This window comes from Primulina eburnea, chromosome 12 (assembly GCF_022965805.1).
Source record: "Primulina eburnea isolate SZY01 chromosome 12, ASM2296580v1, whole genome shotgun sequence".
NCBI classification, from domain to species: Eukaryota; Viridiplantae; Streptophyta; class Magnoliopsida; order Lamiales; family Gesneriaceae; genus Primulina; species Primulina eburnea.
Window position 1 is genome coordinate 6,285,999 of NC_133112.1, and position 25,683 is coordinate 6,311,681.

General features: G+C 34.8%; 3 protein-coding genes across 6 annotated transcripts; 2 read left to right on the forward strand and 1 right to left on the reverse strand.

Annotated features, from left to right (window-relative positions):
* Nucleotides 1-1,584: 1,584 nt before the first annotated feature.
* LOC140807861 (cation/H(+) antiporter 18-like) lies at nt 1,585-7,065 on the forward strand. Of its 2 annotated transcripts, none has more exons than XM_073164820.1 (5): nt 1,585-1,772; nt 2,189-2,298; nt 2,393-2,646; nt 4,605-5,606; nt 5,697-7,065. In XM_073164820.1, the coding sequence occupies exons 3-5, from the start codon at nt 2,452-2,454 to the stop codon at nt 6,888-6,890; spliced, it is 2,391 nt and encodes a 796-aa protein (XP_073020921.1). In that variant the 5' UTR covers nt 1,585-1,772; nt 2,189-2,298; nt 2,393-2,451; the 3' UTR covers nt 6,891-7,065. The 2 variants fall into 2 exon arrangements, with proteins under 2 accessions (XP_073020921.1, XP_073020922.1); XM_073164821.1 differs by having other exon boundaries at nt 2,213-2,298.
* Nucleotides 7,066-7,565: 500 nt separating this feature from the next.
* LOC140808324 (cation/H(+) antiporter 18-like) lies at nt 7,566-11,882 on the reverse strand. Of its 3 annotated transcripts, none has more exons than XM_073165417.1 (4): nt 11,696-11,882; nt 10,308-10,555; nt 8,991-9,992; nt 7,566-8,906 (listed from the first exon to the last, which is right to left on the reverse strand). In XM_073165417.1, exons 2-4 carry the CDS (start codon nt 10,503-10,505, stop codon nt 7,701-7,703), a joined length of 2,406 nt encoding a protein of 801 aa, XP_073021518.1. In that variant the 5' UTR covers nt 10,506-10,555; nt 11,696-11,882; the 3' UTR covers nt 7,566-7,700. The 3 variants fall into 3 exon arrangements, with proteins under 3 accessions (XP_073021518.1, XP_073021520.1, XP_073021519.1); XM_073165419.1 differs by lacking the exon at nt 11,696-11,882 and adding an exon at nt 11,051-11,205; XM_073165418.1 differs by lacking the exon at nt 11,696-11,882 and having other exon boundaries at nt 10,308-11,006.
* An 8,948-nt stretch (nt 11,883-20,830) lies between these two features.
* Nucleotides 20,831-24,847, forward strand: LOC140807732 (BTB/POZ domain-containing protein POB1-like). Its single transcript, XM_073164694.1, has 6 exons — nt 20,831-21,282; nt 22,103-22,264; nt 22,499-22,617; nt 22,707-22,770; nt 23,155-23,434; nt 23,731-24,847. Exons 1-6 carry the CDS (start codon nt 21,081-21,083, stop codon nt 24,560-24,562), a joined length of 1,659 nt encoding a protein of 552 aa, XP_073020795.1. The 5' UTR covers nt 20,831-21,080; the 3' UTR covers nt 24,563-24,847.
* Nucleotides 24,848-25,683: the final 836 nt, after the last annotated feature.

The window sequence follows — 25,683 nt, forward strand, 5'->3', positions numbered from 1 at the left end:
TATGATGATATGTAAGGCCAAGGCTCAGTTGACGGGTGAGAGTGTCGCTGATGTCCATGTCGCCCAGTACTGTGGTTATACGTAGATGGATCTATCGACCTTCAGCTGATACGAAAGTCACAATTAATGATCTGAATTCAATAAAAAGAAAATTTATACGTATATGATGAAAAAGAAAATGTTTATGATGAAAGGAAAAATGTTTAGCTTATGCATGTTCATGAAGTGTTATTTTATATAAAAGTATTTTAACTGTTGCATTTGATTGTATATGTATTACTCGCTATTATGATTATGGTTTGTTGAGTTAATAGACTCACTAGGTGTGATCGATGCAGATAAGCATGATGTTGATGTTGTTGAGGAACTTGATGGTTGATCCTGCTGGACTGAAGGTGGACACAACCCGACCGGAGCTAGTTTTCGTAAAATTAGATTAAGTTTATGATTTAAGTTTACGTTAAAGTTTTTTACGACTTATGATGATTTTGAGATGTTATGAGAGGATGTTCGAGTTAAGTTATTTTTGAAATAATATTAGTTTATGTTGGTGAACATTTAACGATTGCATGCGTTGAATTACCTTCTTTGGATTTTCAAATAATAATTGATTTATTTATTTAAAATGATGCAAAAGTATTTTAAAAATATATATATTTATATACATAGTAATTTCGGTCGAATAAATCAGAAAGAAAAAAATTCTATTACATTTTAAAGAAAAACGAGTAGTTGACGTTTCATGACCTCTTGTCAACCACTTCAGGTTGAACTTAAAGCAGAGTCCTATTATAGAGGATGAGAAAGAAGAAATGAAAAGTGTTTCATATGCTTCAATTGTAGGAAGTCTGATGGATGCCATTGTATGTACTAGGTTAGATTTATTTCATTCCGTAGGTGCAGTGAGTATATATTCCTTTCAAAACCGGGAAAAAAATTGGACTGCATTGGAAAGGTTATTCAGATATCTACGAGGCACCTCTAAACATAAATTGAGTTTTGAAGGATCCAAACATGAGCTTATAAGCTACACAGATGAAAATATGACATGAGATGTTGACTCCCGAAAATCCACATTAGGATATCTATTTACATTTTTCAGAAGGGGTGTATCATGATAATCAAAGTTGCAAAAATATATAGCATTATCAACCACTGAAAAGGAGTTCATTATAGCAACTGAGACATGCAAGGAGTTGTTATATATGAAAAGGTTTTTGGAGGAATTAATTTTTGTACTAGATCAATACAAGTTGTTATGTGAAGCTAGAATACAATTCATCTAGGGAAATTTTTTTTACAAGTGTTGAAATGAACTACAAGAACCAAATAAAGTAAGTACAAGATTGTATACAAGTTGTTATGTGACATGAAAAGTACTCTTAAATAACTCCCAAAACAGGATCCACAATTACAAATGTAGAAATGAACTAAAGGATTTAGTCTGAGAGTTATCAAAGAGTATTTTATCTTTGAAAAAAATATGATTAATAGAAAATAAATATTAAAATGAGTATGTTTTAAGTAAAATATTTTGTACTCATCGTACCATTATAAATATCGACATTCTTTTTGTTCCTCGTTCATAACACGTGAGCAAGTCTTCCGTTGCAGGACCGCCAAAACAAATCTTCCTGCTCTGCGATTTTTCCCTCTAACATCAAATTTTCATGTCTGAGAGAGAAGATTCTGAGAAATTATTGACTTGAGAGATGGTGTAAATGTTAGTGTTACGGCCATCTTCTCAGAACAAACTTCTCCTACATGTTCAGGTTTGTTCGAGCCCACTGCGTGATGATCTTTATGAATTTTTGCTCGAATCTGGGATGGATTAGAGAACAATTTCTGCATTTTCTTGAGTTTATGAAATGATTGTCGCTCATCTGAAATCTATTTGCACATGGGAATTGAGAATGTTCTGCTTTCGAAAAGTCAGATGAAAAGTCCATTTTTTCCTTTCATTCCTACTACGTTCCTAGTAATGTTTCTTGATGTTGATATGTATATTGCTGTTACGATCTGGAAAAAGGTTGTGAAATGGATTGTTAGATATTTTCTTGAAGTTGATCTTTTTACGTTTACGCTTATTAATCGTACATTTGACAACCGTAAGCTTTTCTGTATTGTAATTAGTTGATAACTTACTTCATTTGGTTCTTAAATGTGTGGGATCTGTTGTTGCATTTAGAGGGGAATCTTTGTGGTTCATCAGGGCTTCAGTTGCTTGGATCCCAAGAGCTGTAGGATGATTGATATATGTTAACAAGAATTCCGAGTCAATCGAATATTAACTATAAGGTGAAGTCTCGCTTTTTTGGATGGATCATTTGGTTTGGACGTCGGTATGATGTTCTTTTTAATCTGGATTTTTGTTGGTCATGTATGCGCGCAGGTTTGAACCAGAGAAATCAGTCATTCCTCTTTCGTTTGGTGTGTTTTTCCCCCTTCAATATGGCTTCTAGTTCCACAATCGAATGTCCGCCACCGATGAAGGCCTCCTCTAATGGGATCTTCCAAGGGGACAATCCTCTGCATTTTGCGCTTCCTCTTGTGATTGTGCAGATATGCCTTGTAGTTGTGCTCACACGAGTACTTGCATATATCCTAAGGCCGCTAAGACAGCCACGCGTGATTGCTGAGACCATTGTGAGTTTAGGTTTCCTTTGCTAATCTTTTTTACTTTGCGCCATTTTGTTGTCTTGATCTCTTACACTACCGGTTACAAGTTTCTCTGTTTTAAAATTCGAAATTTCAGATGTTACTTCTGTCAGAATTTTTCTCAAAATCATGTTTTTTACGTATACATGAACATGAAAAAATATATGCGGAAGCTTGAATCGAGTGTTACGTCCGGCCATTGAAAATTTTGATTTCTCTGCCTTTCTGATTTCTTTTCGATTGAAGCCTTCTAAACACTTTAACACTCTTTTAGACGGTGTATTTTCTGTATGAGATTGTATGTTTAGGGACCTCAATGCTTTCGGTATTTATAAGCACACTCATATCATCACCGAGTGTTTTGGGAGCTCGAGATTCAAATCAAATTTGTATACGCATCTCAATTTTCAAAATTTGAGGCTGCCGTGTACAAAATGTTTCAACAATTGTTGGCAATGACCGTCGTCATTTTCAATACGTTTATTTTACGGGTCACAATTTTCTTACAACTTCATCAGCCATTTTTTGTAGCAAGATTGTTGGTTTGAGATAGTGTTCTCACCAGTAACGTAATTAAGTTGGATGGACTGCTTTATTTTTGTTTGCCTGTTTGGGGAAGATTTTGACATCAGGACCTAAATTCCCTCTGAGTGAAATATATTCAACAAGAATAAAACACAATTCACATCTACCTAATCATGGATCAATATTTTTTATTTCCCAGAGATTGTTCAGTCTGAGATTGAGGTTGAGTTGGAAAAATAATATTGGATCAGCTGACCTTGAGAACTGAACTGCAATCAAATCAAGATTTTGAATTATTTTCATAATTTGTAGTGAAATTGATATTAAATTTATGGGTCTCCTTTAGCACTTGCAGTTGTATTTGTCAGTGTTCTAATAGGTTTGTAACTCAACAAAATCGTCCTGTTTCGGAGAAAAATGGAAAAAACGATTAAATTGTAGTTTGATCAAATTAAGAGTAATTAAAGTGTTTAATTAAAGAGTAGGTCTCTTGTGAGACGGTCTCACGGATCTTTATCTGTGAGACGGGTCAACCCTACTCATATTCACAATAAAAAGTAATATTTGTAGCATAAAATGTAATACTTTTTCATTAATGACCCAAATAGATATCCGTCTCACGAAATAAGACCTGTGAGACCGTCTCACACAAGTTTTTGTCTTAATTAAATGTGGTTAAGCACAATTAAACGTATCTATTTATTTTAATTTTTTTTTATTTTGAAGGTATGTCTTTTTATTTTAAAATAATAAATTAGGTTTATAATTTAGATGTTTATTTTAAATTTTAATTATGATTAAGCATGTCTGATAGTGATTTGACAAATATTTAGAATTTTTTAATGTGATCTAATTGCAAAAACAAATAAATATTGTAATTTTGAGATTTTTAAGCTTTTACAAATATGAGAATTAATACATCAGACTTAAATTTATCATATTTATATGTTATTTTATTTATTTATTGGTTTGAGATAATTACAATTATACTAAAGATTAAAAAAACATTTTTTTATGCTTAAACTTGTGCTACTCTTGCTTAAGTTTGAAAAGCTTGGAGCTCGACATCTCCGCTTCGAAGCGCTTCACATTTTTTTAGAACCTTGGTATTTGTCGAACTAATTTTTGTGACGGTGCACATTTTTTTGATTTATGTTTATATTTTCCGTCTCCAAATGTTTTTGCTATAAATAAATAAATATATTTCTTCCTTTCCTCCTTTTCTATTATTTTGTAATCCTAACAAGTTTTTACAAGCATAAAATTTCAGCGGCAATTAAAATTATGATTGTTTCCCTCAACAATATTGAGATTAGCGTCACAGAAAACGAAAATATTTGGAAAAATGCGTTACAGAAATCGTTTTAGTGGGTGATGGTAAGAAGTTGGTTTATGACAGTTTTACGGTGGGATGTTGGCAGGGAGGGATTTTGCTAGGGCCATCAGTTTTAGGACGCAACCAGAAGTATCTCAATGCTATTTTTCCACCTCGAAGCCTTACGGTTTTGGACACTCTTGCCAACCTTGGTCTCCTATTCTTTTTGTTCTTGGTTGGTCTTGAACTTGATCCAAAGGCTCTTCGGCGAACTGGGAAAAAAGCGATAAGCATCGCTGTGGCAGGAATTAGTCTCCCATTTGTCTTAGGAATCGGGACCTCATTTCTGCTCAGAGCTACCATATCCGAAGGTGTAAGCGAAGGCCCGTTTCTTGTATTCATGGGAGTAGCCCTCTCCATCACTGCCTTTCCTGTCTTGGCTCGTATTCTGGCCGAGCTCAAGCTATTAACTACCGATGTCGGGCGAATGGCCATGTCTGCCGCGGCAGTGAATGATATGGCGGCGTGGATTCTACTCGCTCTTGCTATTGCTCTATCTGGCACAGGTCGTTCTCCCGTTGTTTCGATATGGGTGTTCTTGTGTGGTTCTGGTTTCGTGTTGCTATGCATATTTGTGGCCCCGCATATTTTTAAATGGATGGCACAACGTTGCACTGAAGGTGAGCCAGTGGATGAGATATATGTCTGTGCTACATTGGTTTCCGTTTTGGCTGCTGGGTTTGTCACAGATACCATTGGAATTCACGCTCTTTTCGGTGCTTTTGTGCTCGGAGTTCTCGTTCCAAAAGAGGCACCTTTTGCCTTATCCCTCGTGGAAAAACTCGAGGACCTAGTTTCTGGTCTTTTTCTTCCTCTGTACTTTGTGTCGAGTGGGCTCAAGACAAACGTAGCCACCATTCAAGGAGCTCAGTCTTGGGGCCTTCTTGTTTTGGTCATATCAACAGCCTGTTTTGGGAAGGTTGTAGGTACGGTTTGCGTTTCGCTCTGCTGCAAAATCCCATTTAGAGAGGCATTAACGCTTGGTTTCCTGATGAACACTAAAGGTTTAGTCGAGCTCATTGTTCTTAACATCGGTAAAGACCGAGGGGTAAATTGCCATTCCATCACGATTAGCTGCTCTCTTTTCTAGTTTCTTGATTTGTTGGTCATATAAATCTGTCCTATTTTGACTGTGTAGGTCTTGAACGATCAAACATTTGCCATCATGGTTTTAATGGCCCTATTCACGACGTTTATTACAACTCCTCTTGTTGTAACAATTTACAAGCCAGCCAATATTACTAAATCAGAATACAAGCACAGAACAATTCAGAGGAAGGAATCCAGCACTCAACTTCGAATGTTGGCCTGTTTCCACAGTACAAGAAACATTCCCACATTGATCAATCTCATGGAAATCTCACGGGGTACAGGAAAAAGAGGGGGCCTTCACGTTTACGCGATGCACCTAATGGAGCTTTCTGAAAGATCGTCTACCATGTTAATGGCCCATAAGGTACGAAATAATGCAATGCCCTTTAGGAGAAAGGGTCACGTTTCTGATAAGAATCAAATTGTCGTTGCCTTTGAGGCATTCCAGCATCTTAGCCAAGTCTCTGTTCGGCCAACAACTGCTATCTCTGCAATGTCTACTATGCACGTGGACATATGCAAGAGCGCTCAAAGGAAAAGGCTGGCAATAATCATCCTTCCATTCCATAAGCACCCAAGAGTAGATGGACATTTGGAGACGACACGAGGTGATTTAAGATATGTAAACATAAGGGTTCTTGAAAATGCCCCTTGTTCCGTTGCCATTCTAGTTGATCGTGAGCTCGGTGGCTTATCCCACGTATCGGCAAGCAATGTTGCTTATGTCGTCACAGTCTTGTTCTTTGGTGGACCTGATGATCGCGAATCTCTTTCATATGGTGCACTTATGGCCGAGCACCCTGGGATTACTCTAAATGTTGTTCGGTTCATCGTAGACGCCGATATAATCGGAGACAGCATCCAACTTGATATGAACAGTGATCATCATGTCAAAGAAACTGAACCAGATGAACAATTTCTTAAAGAACTGAAGGAAAAAGTATCGAACAACGATACCATCAAGTTCAAAGATAATGTGGTAAGGGATTCTGAGGAAATGGTTAATTCGATTCGAACTTACAGTCGTTGTAACCTGTTTCTTGTTGGAAGAATACCCGAGGGTCAACTTGTGGAAGCTCTTAACAAGAAAGGGGAATGCCCGGAACTCGGTCCTGTTGGGAATTTGTTGATTTCTGCTGATTTTTCGACCTCAGCATCTGTTCTTGTTGTGCAGCAGTATCGTAGCAAGTTACCTGGAGATTCATTGAATTCACTCGTGGCAGAGAATACGAAGGAATAAGCTGACTAAAGTTTTGATAACAAGAAGATGTGTATGGATATGTTTAAGTCATATTGTAGTTTAAGCCATACTAAATTGAAAGAAAAACAATTAGAAAGTATTTTTATTTTTATGGGTATTTTATGTCCTTGTGAATTTGTTGAGTTTATGATGTCAAATCATACTTATTTAGTTTGTTTAATAGCAAAAATTTGTGTTAGATCGTTTCACGAGTCGTATTTTGTAAGACAGATATCTTATTTAGGTCATCCATGAAAAAGTATTATTTTTTATGTTAAGAGTATTATTTTTTATTGTGAATATCGGAAAGGTTGACCGGTCTCAAAAATAAAGATTCGTGAGACCGTCTCACAAGAAATCTACTCTAATTTAATTTAATATATTCTATTTAATGGTATATGGATTTTAGATTTTGAAATAATGAGTCGAATTAAAACATCATACAATAATATTATGTAAAAATAAAATATGTTTGGGAAAATTGAGAAGTCAAATGCGTGTTTTCATATTGTGTTTGTTGTGAAAGAAAAATGGAAATATGCAACCATATTTTAATACAATATTTCGTTCTCAAGCAAAATTTTTTTTTATTATAGAAAAGCATGGTTTGATTTCAAATGCTTATGAGAAATATTAGAACATTTAAATATTCAAAAAGCATAATTTGATTTCAAATGGTAAATATAGTCTATATATTTGAACTTCATAATAATATGAATTACTGATAAAATAAAATAAAATAACCGAATGGAAGTTATATGAATCCACGCACAGCCCATGCAATATGAGTTCGTAGTTTTACGTTATCTATCAAACCATGGGAACACTGTGTGAGTGTGTGTGTTGGTTTAGCTCCTCTTCTTTCAAAGATTTCAGAGAAAGCTTACTCCGATACTGCTGCACCACCAGGACCGACGCTGTCCCAGATGAAATCAACAAGTTGCCGATCGGGCCTAGCTCGGAGCATTCGCTTCTTTTGTTAAGAGCTGCAGCAAGTTGACCCTCAGGCATCCTCCCGACGATAAACAGGTTGCAACGGCTGTGTGCACGCATCGCCTCTACTGTTTCAGCATCGTCCCTTACCACGATCTCTTCGAGATTGATCGAGCCGTCTTTCGAAGCTCTTTTCTTGAAATCTTCGAGAAATTCTTGATCATCTGACCTTGACTCGGGGCCGTTGCGGTCGTTTATGTCCAGGTGGATTCTTCCTCCGACAACCTTGGGGTCGACAATGAAATGAACGACGTTGAAATTGATGCCTGGGTGCTCGGCCATGAGGGCACCGTAGGAGAGAGCTTCACGATCATCATGCCCACCGAAGTAGAAAGACGTGATGGTGTAGTCCACGTTGCTTGCGGAGACGTGGGATGTCCCGCCCAGCCCGCGATCGATGAATATGCCGACTGAGCATGGGGCACGTTCCAGGACCTTCAGGTTAACATGCCTCAGATCAGCTCGTGTCGTCTCCAGCTGTCCATCCAGTCTTTGATGCTTGTGGAACGGTAGGATGATCATGGCTATCCTCTTCCTTGCGGCGCTGGAACATATATCCTCGTGCATCGTTGACATTCGTGAAATCGCAGTTGTTGGTGTCACAGAGACTTGGCTGAGGTTCTGGAAAGTCTCGAAAGCAACAACAATCTGATTTGAATCAGAATCACCCCCCTTGTTCCAGAACGGCAAACCGTTCTTTCTGGCCTTGTGGACCATACGTATCGCAGATGACCTTTCGGAAAGCTCCATCAAATGCATCGCATAGATGCGTAATCCTCCCTTTTTTCCAGTGCCTCGTGAAGCTTCCATGAGATTGATCAAGGAGGGGACGTTTCGAGTGCTGTGGAAACAGGCCAGCATTCTGAGTTGGGTACTTGCTTCTTTCCTCCAAATGGTTCTGTGCTTGAAGTCTGATATAGCCATTTGTGCTGGCTTGTATATAGCTATGACTATAGGCGTCGTTATGAAAGTCGTGAATAAAGCCATTAAAACCATAATGGCGAATGTTTGGTCGTTCAAAACCTACAAATTCAAAACAAGACATGTATCAGATGAAGAACCAAGATGCCAGAAAATGGAGGATTTATCGATTAGAACGAATTTTACCCCTCGATCTTTTCCAATGTTAAGGACAATGAGCTCAACCAAACCTTTTGTGTTCATCAGGAAACCGAGGGTTAACGCATCTTTGAAGGGAACCTTGCAGCAGAGTGAGACGACAAGAGTGCCAACAATCTTTCCAAAACAAGCCGTGAATATGACCAAAACGAGAAGACCCCATGACTGGGGCCCCTGAATGGTAGCTATGTTCGTCTTGAGTCCGCTCGATACAAAGTACAGAGGAAGAAACAGGCTGGACACAAGATCCTCGATTTTTTCCACGAGGGCTCCAGCAAACGGTCCCTCTTTTGGAACAAGAACTCCAAGCACAAACGCCCCGAAAAGAGCATGAATTCCAATTGTATCGGTCACAAATCCAGCAGCCAAAACAGCAGCCAGTGTAGCACATATATATATTTCGTCCACCGGCTCGCCTTCAGGACATCGTCGTACCATCCATTTGAAAACAGGAGGTCCAACAATTATGCAGAACAATATAAAACCACACCCACACAAGAAAACCCACAAGGCCACAACTGGTGAATGGCCCGTGCTAGATAGAGCGATAGCCAGAGCAAGTAGAATCCATGCTGCCACATCATTAATGGCAGCAGCAGACATGGCCATTCGGCCAACATCAGTAGTTAAGAGCTTCAGTTCAGCAAGAATACGAGCCAACACAGGAAACGCGGTAATTGAGAGGGCCACTCCCATGAATACGAGAAACGGGGCTTGGCTTACTCCTTTGGAAACTGTTGCTCGAAGTGCAAAGGAGGTCCCGATTCCTATAAGGAAGGGGACGCTGATTCCTGTAAGTGCAATGGCTAGTGCCTTCTTCCCAGTTTTTTTGAGAGCTCTTGGATCCAACTCAAGCCCTACCAAGAATAGAAAGAATATAAGACCCAGATTGGCAAGAGTGTCAAGAACCGTCAGGCTCCTCGCAGGAAAAATAGCCTGAAGGTATTTCTGGTTGCGGCCTAAAGCAGATGGACCAAGTAGAATCCCTCCCTGCCAAAATCGTAGAATTTGTTAATTCCTTTCCAGAACTTCATGGTTATTGATCACACATCCACAGAGGACTTATTGTGAGACTAGAGAAGTAAATATTGTTCAGTGATGTCAAAGATCAGTAATAGCTCACAAAGGAAGTTCAAGAGAAGCTCAAAATACATGAAAGCATAACATGTAATTTTCCATTAGAAGTGTAGTTTTTATTCTCGAGGAAGATCATCGAAAAATATATAGCTGCAAGCTTTGCAAGAGCCTTTTAAGTCTCACTAACAAATAAAGACTAACAGAATTTTATCACATGAGTCTACTCACAATAACTTCGGCAATGACACGCGGCTGTCTTAGTGGCCTGAGAAGATAAGCAAGTCCTCGTGTCAGAACAACAACAAGGCATATCTGTACAATCACAAGAGGAAGTGCAAAATTGAGAGGATCATCTCCTTGGAAGACACCGTTAGATGTAGGCTTCATGGGTGATGGACATTTGACGACTGTTGCATTCGAAGCCATTTTGCAGCATAACAACCCTTAACCAGAAGCGGCTGATCTCAATTCAACACCTGCGAGTTATTATAATCAAAAACAACAAATTCCTCTAACATAAAAAGTGATCTTTCATATTATCTACTGTGTACACTCCAAAGTCGAAATAAAAGAAAAACTCAATGAAAATTCCTTGGCTTGTTGGATTTGGATGCAGAAACAGCAGAAATTCAGTAAAGGGTACAAACAAATGCTCTCAAAATATGTTCCTTGCACTCTCAAAAAAAGTTTTTTTCTTGCACCTCACATTTTTTGGTGTATGGATTCCAAGAATAAAATTGTGGATCATATTCATCGGCACCCTTTGCAGAATAAGATAACCAAAGGTGAAATGGAGGACTTTCGTCATCCGAAAACTACATGACCACAAATGAACTAAAACGCCTAAAGTTCTTATTCAAAATAAACAAAATGTATTTTTTCAGGATGAGCAAACACCAATACCTGACCTAATATTCTTAATCAGAGGTTAAAAAAAAATAAAAGTTAACACCTTTTGAAGTCTAACCTACCTTTCTCAACCAGGAATCCACAACTTGCTGCTTTATGTTTTCTCAATATTTAAGCATTGAAAACCATGTGGCTGGCTGTCATAGATTGCACCCAGCAGCAAGAATAAAAAACCAAGTCCATAGAAACTTTTATTTCCCTCAAAAAGGTCAACTAAAGGTAATCAAATGGCCTATTCTCACATATATTACTCCAAGATTATGCACAATTGATAAGTATATCAAGCATCCATTGGACTAAATTTAGAATATTACATACATCATTTTCAAGATCGTGTATGGGAAATTACTCGAATCCCATTTTCCTCACCACCAAGAACTTGAAATATTCATAGATTAATGCTCAATCATCAAAGAGAAAAACCTCACATCAATTCATCGAAGGTTTGAAAATTGAGAAATTAATATCCACAGTAAACTCATACGCATATATAACAACAACAAAAATTTATACTCGGAACATTAAGAATTGGTGCACCGAATCTAAAATCTGGGAAACCCTATTCAACCCATTCGCGAATTTCTTCACGTGCATGCATTGATGTGTATGTATACACACGTGGGTCGCATTCAAATTTGCTTCAAATCATCACCATCCTTATGATATTATATGCATAAAACGTAAACGTGAAAAAAAAAAAAAATTACTCGAATTTCTGGAAATTTGGGGAAAGCGGGCAGCCAGAAACCCGAAACGTCGCAAAAGATGAGACGAGATCTTTTTAAAATGAAAGGATTTGTACTCGCATTAATGGATGAAGAATCGTAGGAGATACGAAGAATGGATTATGGAGAAATATATCGAGTGAGAGAGAAGGTGGCTGAAGCAACACGGATGTCAATCGAGGATTTTTAAGATAATTTAAATATTAATTTGATTTGTTTAGATTGGGATAAAAATTAAATCGAATTACAATTTATATTTTTTTGTATTATTATTTTTCGTATGAAAATTATAATAAATGATAGAAAATTCTTATAAATAAGTAATTCTATGACAAAAACTTGTGTGAAACGATACAAGTCGTATTTTGTGAGACGTGTCTCTTATTTGGGTCATCCATGAAAAATATTACCTTTTATACTAAGGCTACGTTTGGTACGAGGGATTATGCGGGTTTATGGTTTTTTAACCAACATATAATCTCATGTTTGGTAAAAATTTTATTTAATCGAGTCAATCCCTCCTATAAATTATTATGTCATATTAACTGGGATAAAATAATCATTCCTCACGCCCTAGAATTATTTATCCAACTCGTAACTCATCCTATTTTTTTAATTTTACACTTCTCTTATATTCAAACTCACCACAATTTCCCGCCACCAATCGCCACCACCGACTGCCTGCCGACCGCCGGCAGGCCGACCGCCTACAGCAATAGCCGCTGACTACCGACCGCCCGCCCGCCCACCGCCACCGAAGTGGATGGGCAATTTTGTCAATTCATCAAAATATTTTTAATTATCTCATTTTTAACAATCATACCAAGCATAATATTATTTTATCATCATATATTATATTTTTACTACAATAATTCTTTTTATCATTTATCTCTTAATCATTTCATAATTTTTTCATCCAATCAAACATACCCTAAGAGTATTACTTTTTATTGTGAATATCGATAGGGTTGACCCGTCGCACAGATAAAAATTCGTGAAACCGTATCACAAGATACCTACTCTAATTTTATATATTTTTCGTGTTGGTTAGGTATTGGATCACATAAATTACCACGATCAGAAAATCAACTATTTCGAATATATTAATATTTTGTGTGTACGATGAAGCCTAAAATACTCTCATTATGTAAAGGCCCGAAATTTCATGCTTGAAAATTTGCGGAAAATTAAAAATTTTCTTTTTAAATAATAAAAATGTCTCATTCATAACTAAACCAATAAACAAAGTTTGATATTCAAAATGGCAGCGGAAGTAAATATTTGTTTGCAAAAATAACAAGTTATAAATATTCAACAACGAATAAAAATGTTTGCATAAAATGGTAAGTGCTGAAAATGAAGTCCTCGGGTGCCACTACTGTCGACCCAAGCTGGCTCACTGGTCCCCACCCTCGGCCCCATGCTCATTAGTACCTACAACAATCAAGTCTAGTGAGCCTAAAGACTCAGCATGCATATATCGTAGATAACGAGTAAATACTATATTAAAATTCGCATGTGAAAAATTATCATGTCATGAGGCATACGTGAAAATAACTTGTCATGAGCAATTATAATACGTGCATAATTGAACTGAAAATCATAGTAAAATATTTGCTCCTTGGAGCCCTGTAGTGAAATAGCTTGCAATAAATTTTCTGGTGAGATTATGGTCTACGCAAGTGGTCCCTGAACTGAACTGAGCTGACCGATACTGGGGATCGGATTTACGTCTGATCAGACTACTGCCACAGTACTGGGTGAAACAACTGAACTAACCGGTAACTGGTGACCGGACCGATACTAGGGACCGGATTTAATACTGATAGTAAAGTGACCACAAGCAATAACGCATAAATCTCAAAATGAATATTTTTGCACGTAATATAATTAACCACATAATTAAATATGAATAATTTCGATTTCCTTGCATTAAAATCATGTACTTGCGATATTTAAAAATACTTATATGACTTGATTGAAGAGTGAAAGAAGATATAAACATGCCTTGGTTTGTTTTGACAGAAAACAAACAAAATAACGACGCGGCACGGCGGAGACGGAGTGCTCTTCACTTTCTCACTTAATTCCTTTAAATTAAGCATGCACCATAATTATTACAATAGCGTTAAAAAAATCGTAAACGTGATGCATGAATATTTAAAATATCATATATTTGTGCTCAGGGCGCTGCTAGGAACAAAATCTTACTCCGGGTGCAAAATGACCATTTTGCCCCTGGAAACCCGAAAATTATCATTTCAACACTGGACCTCTAAAATTGACCCGAAGCTTACCAAACTCTTAAAATATTCCAAAACATAAATAAAAACATTCATAGACGTAAACCCGCGCCAAAACCAGGACTTAAACGATTCGTTTTAAAACTTGGACCGGATCCCGGTTTTAATCCGAATTGACTCGAAACACAACCCAATTTTTCCTAACTTTTTAACCCACTTTACAAACATCAATAAGCTCCTAAAACTAAAATCTCAGCCCCTAAAACCACGGCTGAAACTTCCAAGAAATTTCCTAACTCGCGGCCAACCCATTTCCTAAAATCCTATCACAACACATGGCCCCCAAACCACAATTTCGGTCCTCCCTTCCCCATCCACCTGTCCAACCATTAAACTCACCATTAGAAACCTAACTACCTTTCTAAACTAAGCCAAATCCAAGCATGACGCTGCACCGCCCCTAAAACCCACGCTGCACACCAAACCCACAGCAGTACCCCTTTCGATCTTCCCTTAGTATTGTCCTCCCTCCGTTCCAGCCGAGTGATACCATCACTCACAGTCCTCGCAACCCACAGCAACCTTACAAGACAGGCCCCTTGCAAACACATCGAGAAAACCATGAGATGGACGCACATGCAGCGTGTTTCATAAAATAATGAACCAAACATGCAAGCATGCACTAGATCAAGACATACACGCTCAAACACATACATATCAATATACTAATGGCATATGTGATGAGAAAAAGAATGCAAGCGTGCCTTATGATGTTGATGATAAAAAAAACGTGAAGATGAAAGCTTCCTTTACAAGAACAAGAGGCCACCGAAGATTTTCCTCAAAGAAAAGCTCTGAACTCGAGGGATGAATGCTGCTGGGTAGGAGGGTGTCGGCTGAACACTCTTAGGTTTAGGTTAAACAACACTTAGTAGCTTAATTATATAAGTAATATTAGTTTATGGGCCATAATTTACATTTTAAAAGTTTTTAAAAAGGTTTTAAGCCCAATAAACTAATGGGTAGGCCCAAACGCTCTTCCGAAAAATATTTCGAGTTGGAAAGATTATGAAAATATTAGCCGAATCATAAAAAAAATCCTTCGATTTGATAAAATTAGCGTACCGTAAAAATTAAATGTTCTGCGGGTAAAATACCCAAAAATTCCTATTTATGAAAAATACCCTAAAAATGATTTAACTTAATTTATAAAAATAGATCGTGTAGTAAAATAATTTTCCTAAAAATTCCCCGGTCTCCGATCCCCGCTCGAACGTGAAATGCAACTTAAAAATCTTAATGCACGAACTTTTTAAAATTTCATGAAGCAAATCCTATCATTCATGAATTATACCTAAAATGCATAAAAATAGTTAAACATAAATTAATAAAATAAACATGGATTTAATGCTTTAAAAACAATTAAATAAAATACTAATGAAGTTTAATAACTTGCATGCATGCCAACTTTTTAAAATACATTTACTAACATGCTAAATTACCACTTCTTAAATAAGTCTTTATTAGCTTATCTCAATACTCCATCTCCAGTCCGGCCTCACTTATTTAATTGAAAAGGTAACAATTAAACTACTGCGTAAAATAAATAAATTTAAAGAAAAAAAATTTAAATACTCATGCAATAAAAATCATTTTAATTTAAATACTAGAATTATGCATGGCTTCTACGCAGTCCAATTTACGGGTTCTACACATTAATTTTTAATCTTCTCTCCTATTTTAAAGGAATCAAAATTAATAATTATTTTTAAAAATTATTTAAAATAATCTAGATCATTTATTATTTTATTAGATCTCTTTATAGTATATATTTTCTAGTAATATTGTTTTTCCAATAGTATAGATTGTAACAAATAAAAAAAAAAAATTATATCAGTTATCTTCTCTATATATTGTTGAAAGAGGAGTCTGCTTTAAAATTATCTGTCTTGCACCCACTTTGAGTATATGAATCAAATAAGGATATGTTAAAAACATATGATAAAAGAGTAGGTCTCATATGAGACCGTCTCACGGATCATAATCTGTGAGACGGGTCAATCCTACTCATATTCATAATAAAAAGTAATACTTTTGCATAGGTGACCCAAATAAAAGATCCGTCTCACAGATACGACCCGTAAGACCGTCTCACACAAGTTTTTGTCATGATAAAATGTGTATATATATGTCATGCATCCAGCAGATCAGGTGCATTGTCTGTTCAGTGTTTTTGACACTAAACATTCAAAAAAATGGCAAAAACTTGTGTGAGACGGTCTCAGATCGTATTTTGTGAGACAGATCTCTTATTTGTATCATCCATGAAAAATTATTACTTTTTATGCTAAGAGTATTACTTTTTATTGTGAATATCGGTTGGGTTAACTCGTCTCACAGATAAAAATTCGTGAGTCGATCATGATCGAAGCTTGCCATGATAGTAGCTAATGCCCTTCAATCGATATGAACTAGTAGCAGTCACATGATCATAAAATCTCAAAAACGTGTTTGCCAACTAGATCGAATACAAATAGAGACGATATTCGGGTTATTTTAAATTAAATCAAAACCTTAATCTCACCCTAGCTATTTGCCTACTTATCCAAGATCATGCAAAAATGTTACTTGAATTCTGGAAATTTTGGAGAAGAGTTGGGAGGGAACCAACTCTTTGTTTCTGCCACTGTTATTAAATATTACGCCACTCTTTTTTTTATCATGAATTTTAATGTGAGTAATATGAGTTTTATTTTCGTTATTTGTGCCACGTAGGAGATAACCAGTGACAAATAGACCATATTCGATTAATTTAGTAGTTTCGAGAAGAAAAACTAAAACCATAAAAACTATAAGTTATTATATGAAAACCAAATTTTGACAAGATACATTAATACAACTCAAAACAAATCGACTTACAAGACTAAAACGGTAATTTTTCCTCGATATTATATTTACTTTATACTATTATATATATAATAATAATAAAATTCATTTTGGTATACATACTATTAATACATTGACAAATTAGTGTACATGAACTATTGTAAACGACTTAATTTATAATAGACTATTTATAAATTGACACATGTGTGCATTAACTAATGTAAATTGTTTAATTGGTAGACGATAAAGCTAAAAAGTCAATTTATCTAACTTAAATTGATTTTTAAGTCCAATTATAATTAATAAATTCAATTAGATACACATTTTTATTTAGAAGATTATTTAATTTATTTTAATGATTAACTTTTTTTAAAAAAACATTATATTTATTTTAAAAAATATGACGATAAATAATTATCAACTCGGATATATAACTAATTTTTTTTATCATATTGATAAAAATACAAGAAATAAGTATCTCTCAATAGGGACCCAAGGTACTGTTTCAGACTAAGAAGCAAAAATAATCATCTCTTTTATTTCAAAATCTGATATTAATTCGTTGAAATAGGAAAAATGTTCGAAGAAAGTTATAAATCATGAAAAAGAGAAATCTTTTGGGAAAAAAACGATGGTGTTTGGCGGTCGAGGTACCGATACGATAACACATGAAAAATCTCACTTATTTTTTATTTATGTAACTCCAATGGCCGGAAGTTTTTGCACTTGATATTGAATTTTCGGTAAGTTCCATGGTTTTTCGACTTGTACTTTAAAATAAATATAAATATAAATAAAGAAAATATTTATTTTGTTATATTTTTTTCAGTATATTAAAATATATTTTCGATGTATATATAATTTGTTTACTACGTAGGCCGTGTTTGATGAATGAGATAAAACCAAGATTGTTGACTAATCAGCACTCATCTCACGTTCGGTTAGTTGTTAAAAGGCCCGACCGCGATACTTAACCCAACAATATCTAATATTTTTGCTTCATAAGGCATCCCAAAGGCGACAAAAATATGTGTGATACAATATTATAGGTCATATTTTGTGATACAGATCTTTTATTTGGATCGTCTATGAAAAAATATTACTTTTTTATGCTAATAGTATTACTTTTTATTGTAAATATCAGTAGGGTTAACCCGTCTCACAGATAAATATTCGTGAGACCGTCTCACAAGAGACATACTCTCCAAAGACATGGTGGATGGTTGTCAACCAAAATAAATTAAATAAATAAATAAAAGAATAAATTAACTAAGAGTAGGACTTTTGTGAGACGCTTTCACGAATTTTTATCTGTGAGACATGTCAATCCTACCGATATTCACAATAAAAAATTAATTCTTAGCATAAAAGTAATATTTTTTAATGGATGACCCAAATAATAGATCCGTCTCACAAAATATGTCATGTGAGACTGTCTCACACAAATTTAGAAAGGAAAAAAAAGGAAAGAAAGGAAAAAATTCTCCGAAAGAAGCCAAAATTGAAATGGATTTAAAGGTATTTTGATCATTATGTTAAATAAAGAATTTGATCGAACATTTTATATCCAGACCACACACCATATACTTTATCGCACAATATTATATATATATATTTTTTGTGTTAATTAATAATTTACCATTTTATACCAAGATACTTATATAATATAATATAATTTTTAAATAAATATAAATATTTACTATTTTAATCATAAAATAGATTTTAAAAATAAAATATGTATTTAGTTAAATTAAGGACAAAATTGATTTTTTAGTTGGATTATATATTAAGTCATTTACAATAAATAGCTCATGCATCAATTTGTCAATTTATCAATAGTTGTGTATCAATTAAGTTTGTGGTGGTCAATATAGAAAAAATATTTGAATAAACTCTAGTTCGGAAAATGACAACGAAACTTCTCGGCGATCCAATCAAGCAAGGGAAAAAACTACTAGTCCAAGGGATCAGATCGATTTATCTCGCAAATATAGATATGTGAGACAATCTCTTAGTTATTATAGTATTTATCTTTTGGTAGGATGAAATGACAACTTTCTTATTAAAAAACAACACTCATGTTTTTTTTATTAATTTATAATCTATTTTATATATATATCTTAACTCACATAAAAAATTTTTTTGCTCTAATCCTCAATTGTCTTTTTATTATAATGTTTTTAAAAATATTTTTTAAATAATTAAATTGTATTAACATGTGGAAACCACGTGTGATTATAGTCTTCTTTATAAGATATAGTCAATCTTAAATATGTATATTATGAGTTTTATCATAATGCCAAAATTTCTATTATTAATTTTTTTAATTATGTAAAAACTCCTGTGAGAATGTCTCACATGTTAATTATGTGAAATAGATTTTTGTCAACCCAACTCATGAAAAAATATCATTTTTATGTCAGAAATATTATTTTTCATTTTAATTATGGGTCCAGTCAACCATCTCATGGATAAAAATCGGTGAGATTGTCTCAAAAGATATATACTTTTATGATAATAATAATTTTCAACATTTGGAACCCGTATCCGATATCTTTGGTGCGCTTTGGGGAAATCTCAATGATCAACGTAATAATATGCAAATTATCGGGTAAGCCACAAGCTTAGTGTGACATGTTCAAAGATGAGATGACAGAGAAACAAAGAGATTGAATATCTTACCTTTTGGCAAGAGGTCACCATACCTACCATTCAAGCAACCTCTTGGGAACCCTACTTCTATAATTATTGCTCCAAAAGGTGAAATCGCTCACCTTAGACGTCTCTCACCCTACTTCTATAATTATTGAAATGATTGAAGGTTGTGCTTGCAATATTGATAAATTTGATATGATGAATGACTTTCAAAATTATTGATGTCAAATCACTTTATTTGCTGATGATAAATTTGACATGATCCTTTATGATTTGCTTTATTGGAAAATGGATTTTCAAATCGACTTCGTATTAAGATAAACAATTTTAATGATAATTGTGATATATTTTAAATACAAATAAGATATGTATTATTTGAAATACATCTTTCAAATTCTTTCACAACCAAATGCATCAATTCAAACATAATCGAAGTGATTTTCCAATCTACTCTGAATTATATTATATGATTTCAAGAATAATTTGGTGAATTTCAAATATAATTTATATGAGTGTCATTTAAAATATATTCATCAATTTTTTTAAAAATAAAATTAATTTCTCCAAAATCAAATTCATTTATTTAAATACAATCAAAAAGAAAATTCATAACCTAGCCTTGTTTTTTTTTTTTTGGGGTCATATTCGAAAAATAATTATTATTAACAATCCATTTATAATAATAAAAATAGTGAATACAAGCGAATAATTGTAAATTATAAATATATAGAAAGCAATGATTGAATGAGATAAATATACTTAAATGGTGTTCGAATATTTGATCAAAGGTGTACAAAACTGTACTCTATAAAAAAATAATTGGGATATTTTAGGTTTAGGGCGTTAATTACAATTTGTTTTATTATTTATATATATAATATAATAGAAAGCAATGATTGAATGAGATAAAATTGATCAAAGGTGTGGAAAACTATACTCTATATAAAAATAATAATTAAGATATACATATATATATATATATATATATATATATATTATAATATGTTATCAACTCAACGAGTTTATTTATGTATCCATGTATTCAACGATGATGATGACACTCATTTGTTGAAGACAAAAATTTGTGGATCTATTATTTGGGTTATCAATGAAAAATTATTATTTTTTATTGTAAATATCGGTATAGTTGACCCGTTTCACAGATAAAGATTAATGAGACCATCTCATAATAGATTAAATCTTTATTGGAATATCAAACATGTATAAAATGTCATATTAAATTTAAAATGATAATGAAGAAGGCAATGTGAAATTAATAAAATAAAGTAAAATTTGGTGAAAATTTGATAAAACACAAAGGCTAAAAAACACACAAAATGAGGATAAACCTACAAATACAAAACCTAAAACAACTTCCAATTTCTTCACCAATTCACTGAACTTTCCGTTGCGTCTATCTCTTTTTCCATGTTTTCTTCTGCCCAAATCGTCAGCTTCTCGAAAAATCTGGGAAAATCCGTACTCATTTGTGTTGATACAGTCATATACGACTGTCTAAGTGTGTAGAGCCTTGCAATTTTGGGCGAATTAAAGTGGGTTTTTTTAATCCGAATATAATTGTTATGGAATCGGGCAGTTCGTTTGGAAGTGGGTTGCCGGAAAAGTTGTCGGACTTTGCGTTCGCATTCAATGACGTCAATTTCTCTGATAGGGTTCTTCGGATTGAGGTCTTACTCGATGTGCCCGAATTCAAACCCGGCCCCGATGACAGCCTCGCTGTTTGGGCGTGTAACCGGAAGAGGCGTCGCGATGATCAGCTCAATGGTATAACTTTGTAATTTCTCTTTTATGTTGTGGCTAATTTGAATAAATTTGGATTTTATGGTTACGAACGTGTGTAATAAAGTATTTGTGGTTGCGATGTATTTGTTTAAATGCATTTCGTTATATTTGCTATTTGGTACATTTTGTTTTTCTATGGATGTTCTCTTTCTAGCTTGTGATGAGGTAAACTCTGAAGTTTTGTGGGGCTTTAGGGTTCGGTCAGAGGTATTGTTATTGTGCATGTGTTTTATTTTAATTTTTTCTTTTTTTATGGCTTTTTTTGGTCTGTGGGATTTATTTTTGGAGAGTTATTTTAGTAATTTATGTCAAATATTTAATATTTTGGGGAATCATTGACGATTGCTGAATGTGAATTAATGGGTTTTCTTGGTGTTTGTAGAGTTGAATGTTGCGTGTGAAACTGGACATAGAAATAAAATCCTTTTATTTAAGGAGTGTGATTCATGTCTGTGTGATTTTTTAAATCAAGTTGTAGAATCATGTTTTGTTCATTCGAAACTGCAAAGAAGCTTTACCATTTTTGTGAAGTTTGCTGAGTTCGTTTATGATCAAGGATGGACCACTGGGGCACAGGGTCGATGCTGGGGCTATTCAGCCGAAAGTAACAGTTTTTGATATGTGTGTTCCCTGTATCAGTTTAACCTTTGGCTCCTGCTGTTTCAATAATATGTGTTCCACTTCCAAAATTTTATGTTTAGAAATGTAATTTTCATGGTTTAATACTCGTTTATGAAGACTTAGCCGTGTAATCTTTGAGGCTACCAAGTTCTTTTTATTAATTGTGATACATTGATCTCAGCTTTAGAGTTGACGGTGCAACGTGAAGAACAGATCATGAGTGGCAATATCCCAGATATGGAAGACGGTGTTACTTATGAAAATGTAGAGGAAGCTGTCGCAATGATTGAGGAGCCACCTGTAAATGTAGCAGTGATTATGAATCTCCAGCCTGACATGACAAGTGTTTCCTCATTTGAAGTTGCTCTTTTTTGTTCCCATCTCATGTTGCCCTTTAAAATTCTTCATAGATTTTCAAAAGTTCCTTTAACAATTTGTCATGAATATTACAAAATGGTTTTGCTCCTCTGCTCAACTTTTTTCTGATCTATTATTTTGGGTTTACGATATTACATTAACATTGGAATTATGGAGACTATGATTCCAACCATTTGACACATCTATCTGACACTTGTAGGTAATGAAGCTACACAGGTCAAAGAAATATCTTCTGGAATGGACTACTCAGCTATCATAGTGAAGACCATTCACATTAGCTCTCCTATTTTGGCGGCAAAGAGTCCATTCTTTTACAAGGTAGGTCATCCAGAATGTATTTTATTGTTTTCTTGTTGATTCTTTGTTTTATATTTATATTTATTTTTTCGTTGTTTATTTCTTTCTAGTTGTTCTCAAACGGTATGAGAGAGTCAGAGCAACGACATGTAACTCTACGCGTCCATGCCTCTGGTAAACATAGATACACATCAAGTGTTTATTGCTGCTTATTTTTGGTAATTAGATTGACTAGGACCTTTTATTTATATTGTTTGAATCTTCAAGTGTTGGATATATCCGGTACTTTGATTGTATTCTATTCCACATAGGGCTTTGTGAAATTGTGTGCCTTTTGAAACTGGATGTCCATTTGTACATTCTTGCTTTTTTTACGTAATCTTTTAAACGTAAGGCAACAGTAAATTGATATAACCGCGACATTATATTCCAATTCAAAAACTGGTATTTTATTGTCCTTGAAGTTCATTAGTGTGACATCATTGCTTTCTCGTTATGTATGATTCCAATGTACATGCTGAACTTTCCTGTTGTTTCGGTCCCCTCTTTGGTGAGCAGAGGAAGCTGCCCTCATGGATTTGCTAAATTTTATTTATAGCAATTCTTTAACAAGAACAACACCATCTGCTTTGTTGGATGTGTTAATGGCTGCGGACAAATATGAGGTTGCATCATGCATGAGGTATTGCAGCCGTCTATTGCGGAACATGCCGATGACTTGTGAATCAGCATTGCTTTATTTGGATCTTCCTTCGACTGTTTTGATGGCTGATACAGTTCAGCCACTTACAGATGCTGCCAAGCAATTTCTTGCTGAGCGCTTCAAAGACATGAGCAAGTAAGCTCCTGGCTATTGTGTTAAAGATATGCATTTTTCAATTTGTGGTTTACTATTTACTTTCTTTATATTTGATTTGCAATTTGTGTCTGCTAATTAAAGTAGTGATTTTGTTTCTCTCTGAATTACATTCCATGTCATTTGATTTCTCTTCAACAATACAATCTGATTAGATTAGATTGCCTTGCCAGGAAAAGAAAGAATGTCTCTGACTATTACTTAGTTTACCTTGGATTGTTCAGTGCAATTTTTTAAAGGTTTTACTGCCTGAAGAGGCTATTTTGTACAATTACCAGGTTTCAGGAAGAAGTTCTCAACCTGCCTTTATCTGGTATCGAGGCAATTCTGGCCAGTGATTATCTTCAGGTAGCTTCAGAGGATGCTATCTTAGATTTTGTGCTGAAATGGGCTCGAATACATTACCCAAAGCTGGAGGAACGCCGTGAAATATTGAGCACACGTCTCATTCGCCTGATTCGTTTTCCATGCATGAGTTGCCGAAAGCTGAAAAAGGTACTAACTTGCAGTGACTTTGACCCGGAACTAACTTCCAAGGTTGTACTAGATGCCCTTTTTTTCAAGGCAGAAGCTCCATACCGGCAACGCTCTCTGGTGGTAGAGGGCAATGCTTCATTCCGCCGTTTTGCAGAGCGTGCATATAAATACCGACCCGTCAAGATTGTTGAATTTGAGTTACCTCGTCAACAGTGTACAGTGTATCTGGATCTAAAGCGAGAGGAGTGTACAAACCTCTTTCCTTCTGGTCGAGTCTACTCCCAAGCTTTTCACTTGGGAGGGCAAGGATTTTTCTTGTCGGCCCATTGCAATATGGACCAACAGAGTTCTTTCCATTGTTTCGGGCTGTTTTTAGGCATGCAAGAGAAGGGATCGGACACCTTCACAGTTGACTACGAGTTCGCGTCTAGGACAAAGCCCTCCGAGGAGTTTGTGAGCAAGTATAAAGGAAATTACAACTTTACTGGAGGAAAGGCTGTTGGATACAGAAACTTATTTGGTGTTCCATGGACCGCTTTCATAGCAGAAGACAGCCCTTTTTTCATCAATAGGATTCTCCATCTAAGGGCAGACCTGACTATCAAACCACGAGTTTTTCTTGATAATATGTGAGGAAAGCTTTGTTTATCGATTTGATCGACAGTGTTTTTAGGTCGAGAGATTGGGTTGCGATTTTTGTATGCCTCAGTCTGCCTGGGATTGTTGAGAGAACTTTTGTTGGAACTTGTACATATATCCCATGAAGGTAGTTTTGCCTTAGCTTTCATTTTACTTGCGCGGTCGGGCGTGGGTTGTGCGCATCTTTAGGTAATTCGTCTTCCATGTATACAATATAATTGCCAGAGGCATGATGTTGAGTAATCCATCCTCTAAATTTTAAAATTTTCTATTTAAGAATATCTTTTCTGGAAGTATAGAGGAAAATATAATTGGCAGAAATTTGTGTGAGACGGTCTCACGGATCGTATGTTGTGAGACATATTTTATTTGGGTCATTTATGAAAAGATATTATTTTTTATGTCAAGAGCGTTATTTTTTTTATTGTGAATATCGGTACGGTTGACCTGTTTTACAGATAAAGATTCGTGAGTACGTATCATAAATGACTTACTCGATATAATTTAGGCTCTCTAATACGGGGAACTTTTTTTAAAAAAAATTAGGGTTTTGCCTCCTATAATGAATTGATCATTGCATGTGCTATAGATAGTTACGTGCCATATAATATGAGTTAGTTAATGTTTAAATATTAGAGATATTTGATTTTTTATCTGTTCTTTTTTTCTCTCTAAAAATAATAAAAATGTTATTTAAAGATTTCTTTGGAGCATTATGGATTATTAAGAAAATTAATCATTTTTATTGATAAATTATTGTTTGATGGGTAGTTACAAAGATGAATATGGAAATAAATTTAATGCACTGATTTATTATCCTTAAAAAAAGTTTAGATGCGATTAAATTTTTTAATAAGTAAAATTACGATATTTTACATACAAGGTGTATGTTCAAAGTGCTGGTTTCAAACATCTTCACTTAGCTCGTGCAATTATTAACATGGTGAAAAGAAGACAAATGTGGAATTCTTTAGGGGGGAGGTCTCTTGTGAGACGGTCTCACGAATTTTTATCTGTGAGACGGGTCAACCCTATCGATATTCACAAAAAAAATACTCTTAACATAAAAAATAGCAAAAACTTGTGTGAGAGTGAGACAGTCTCACGTGTCGTAG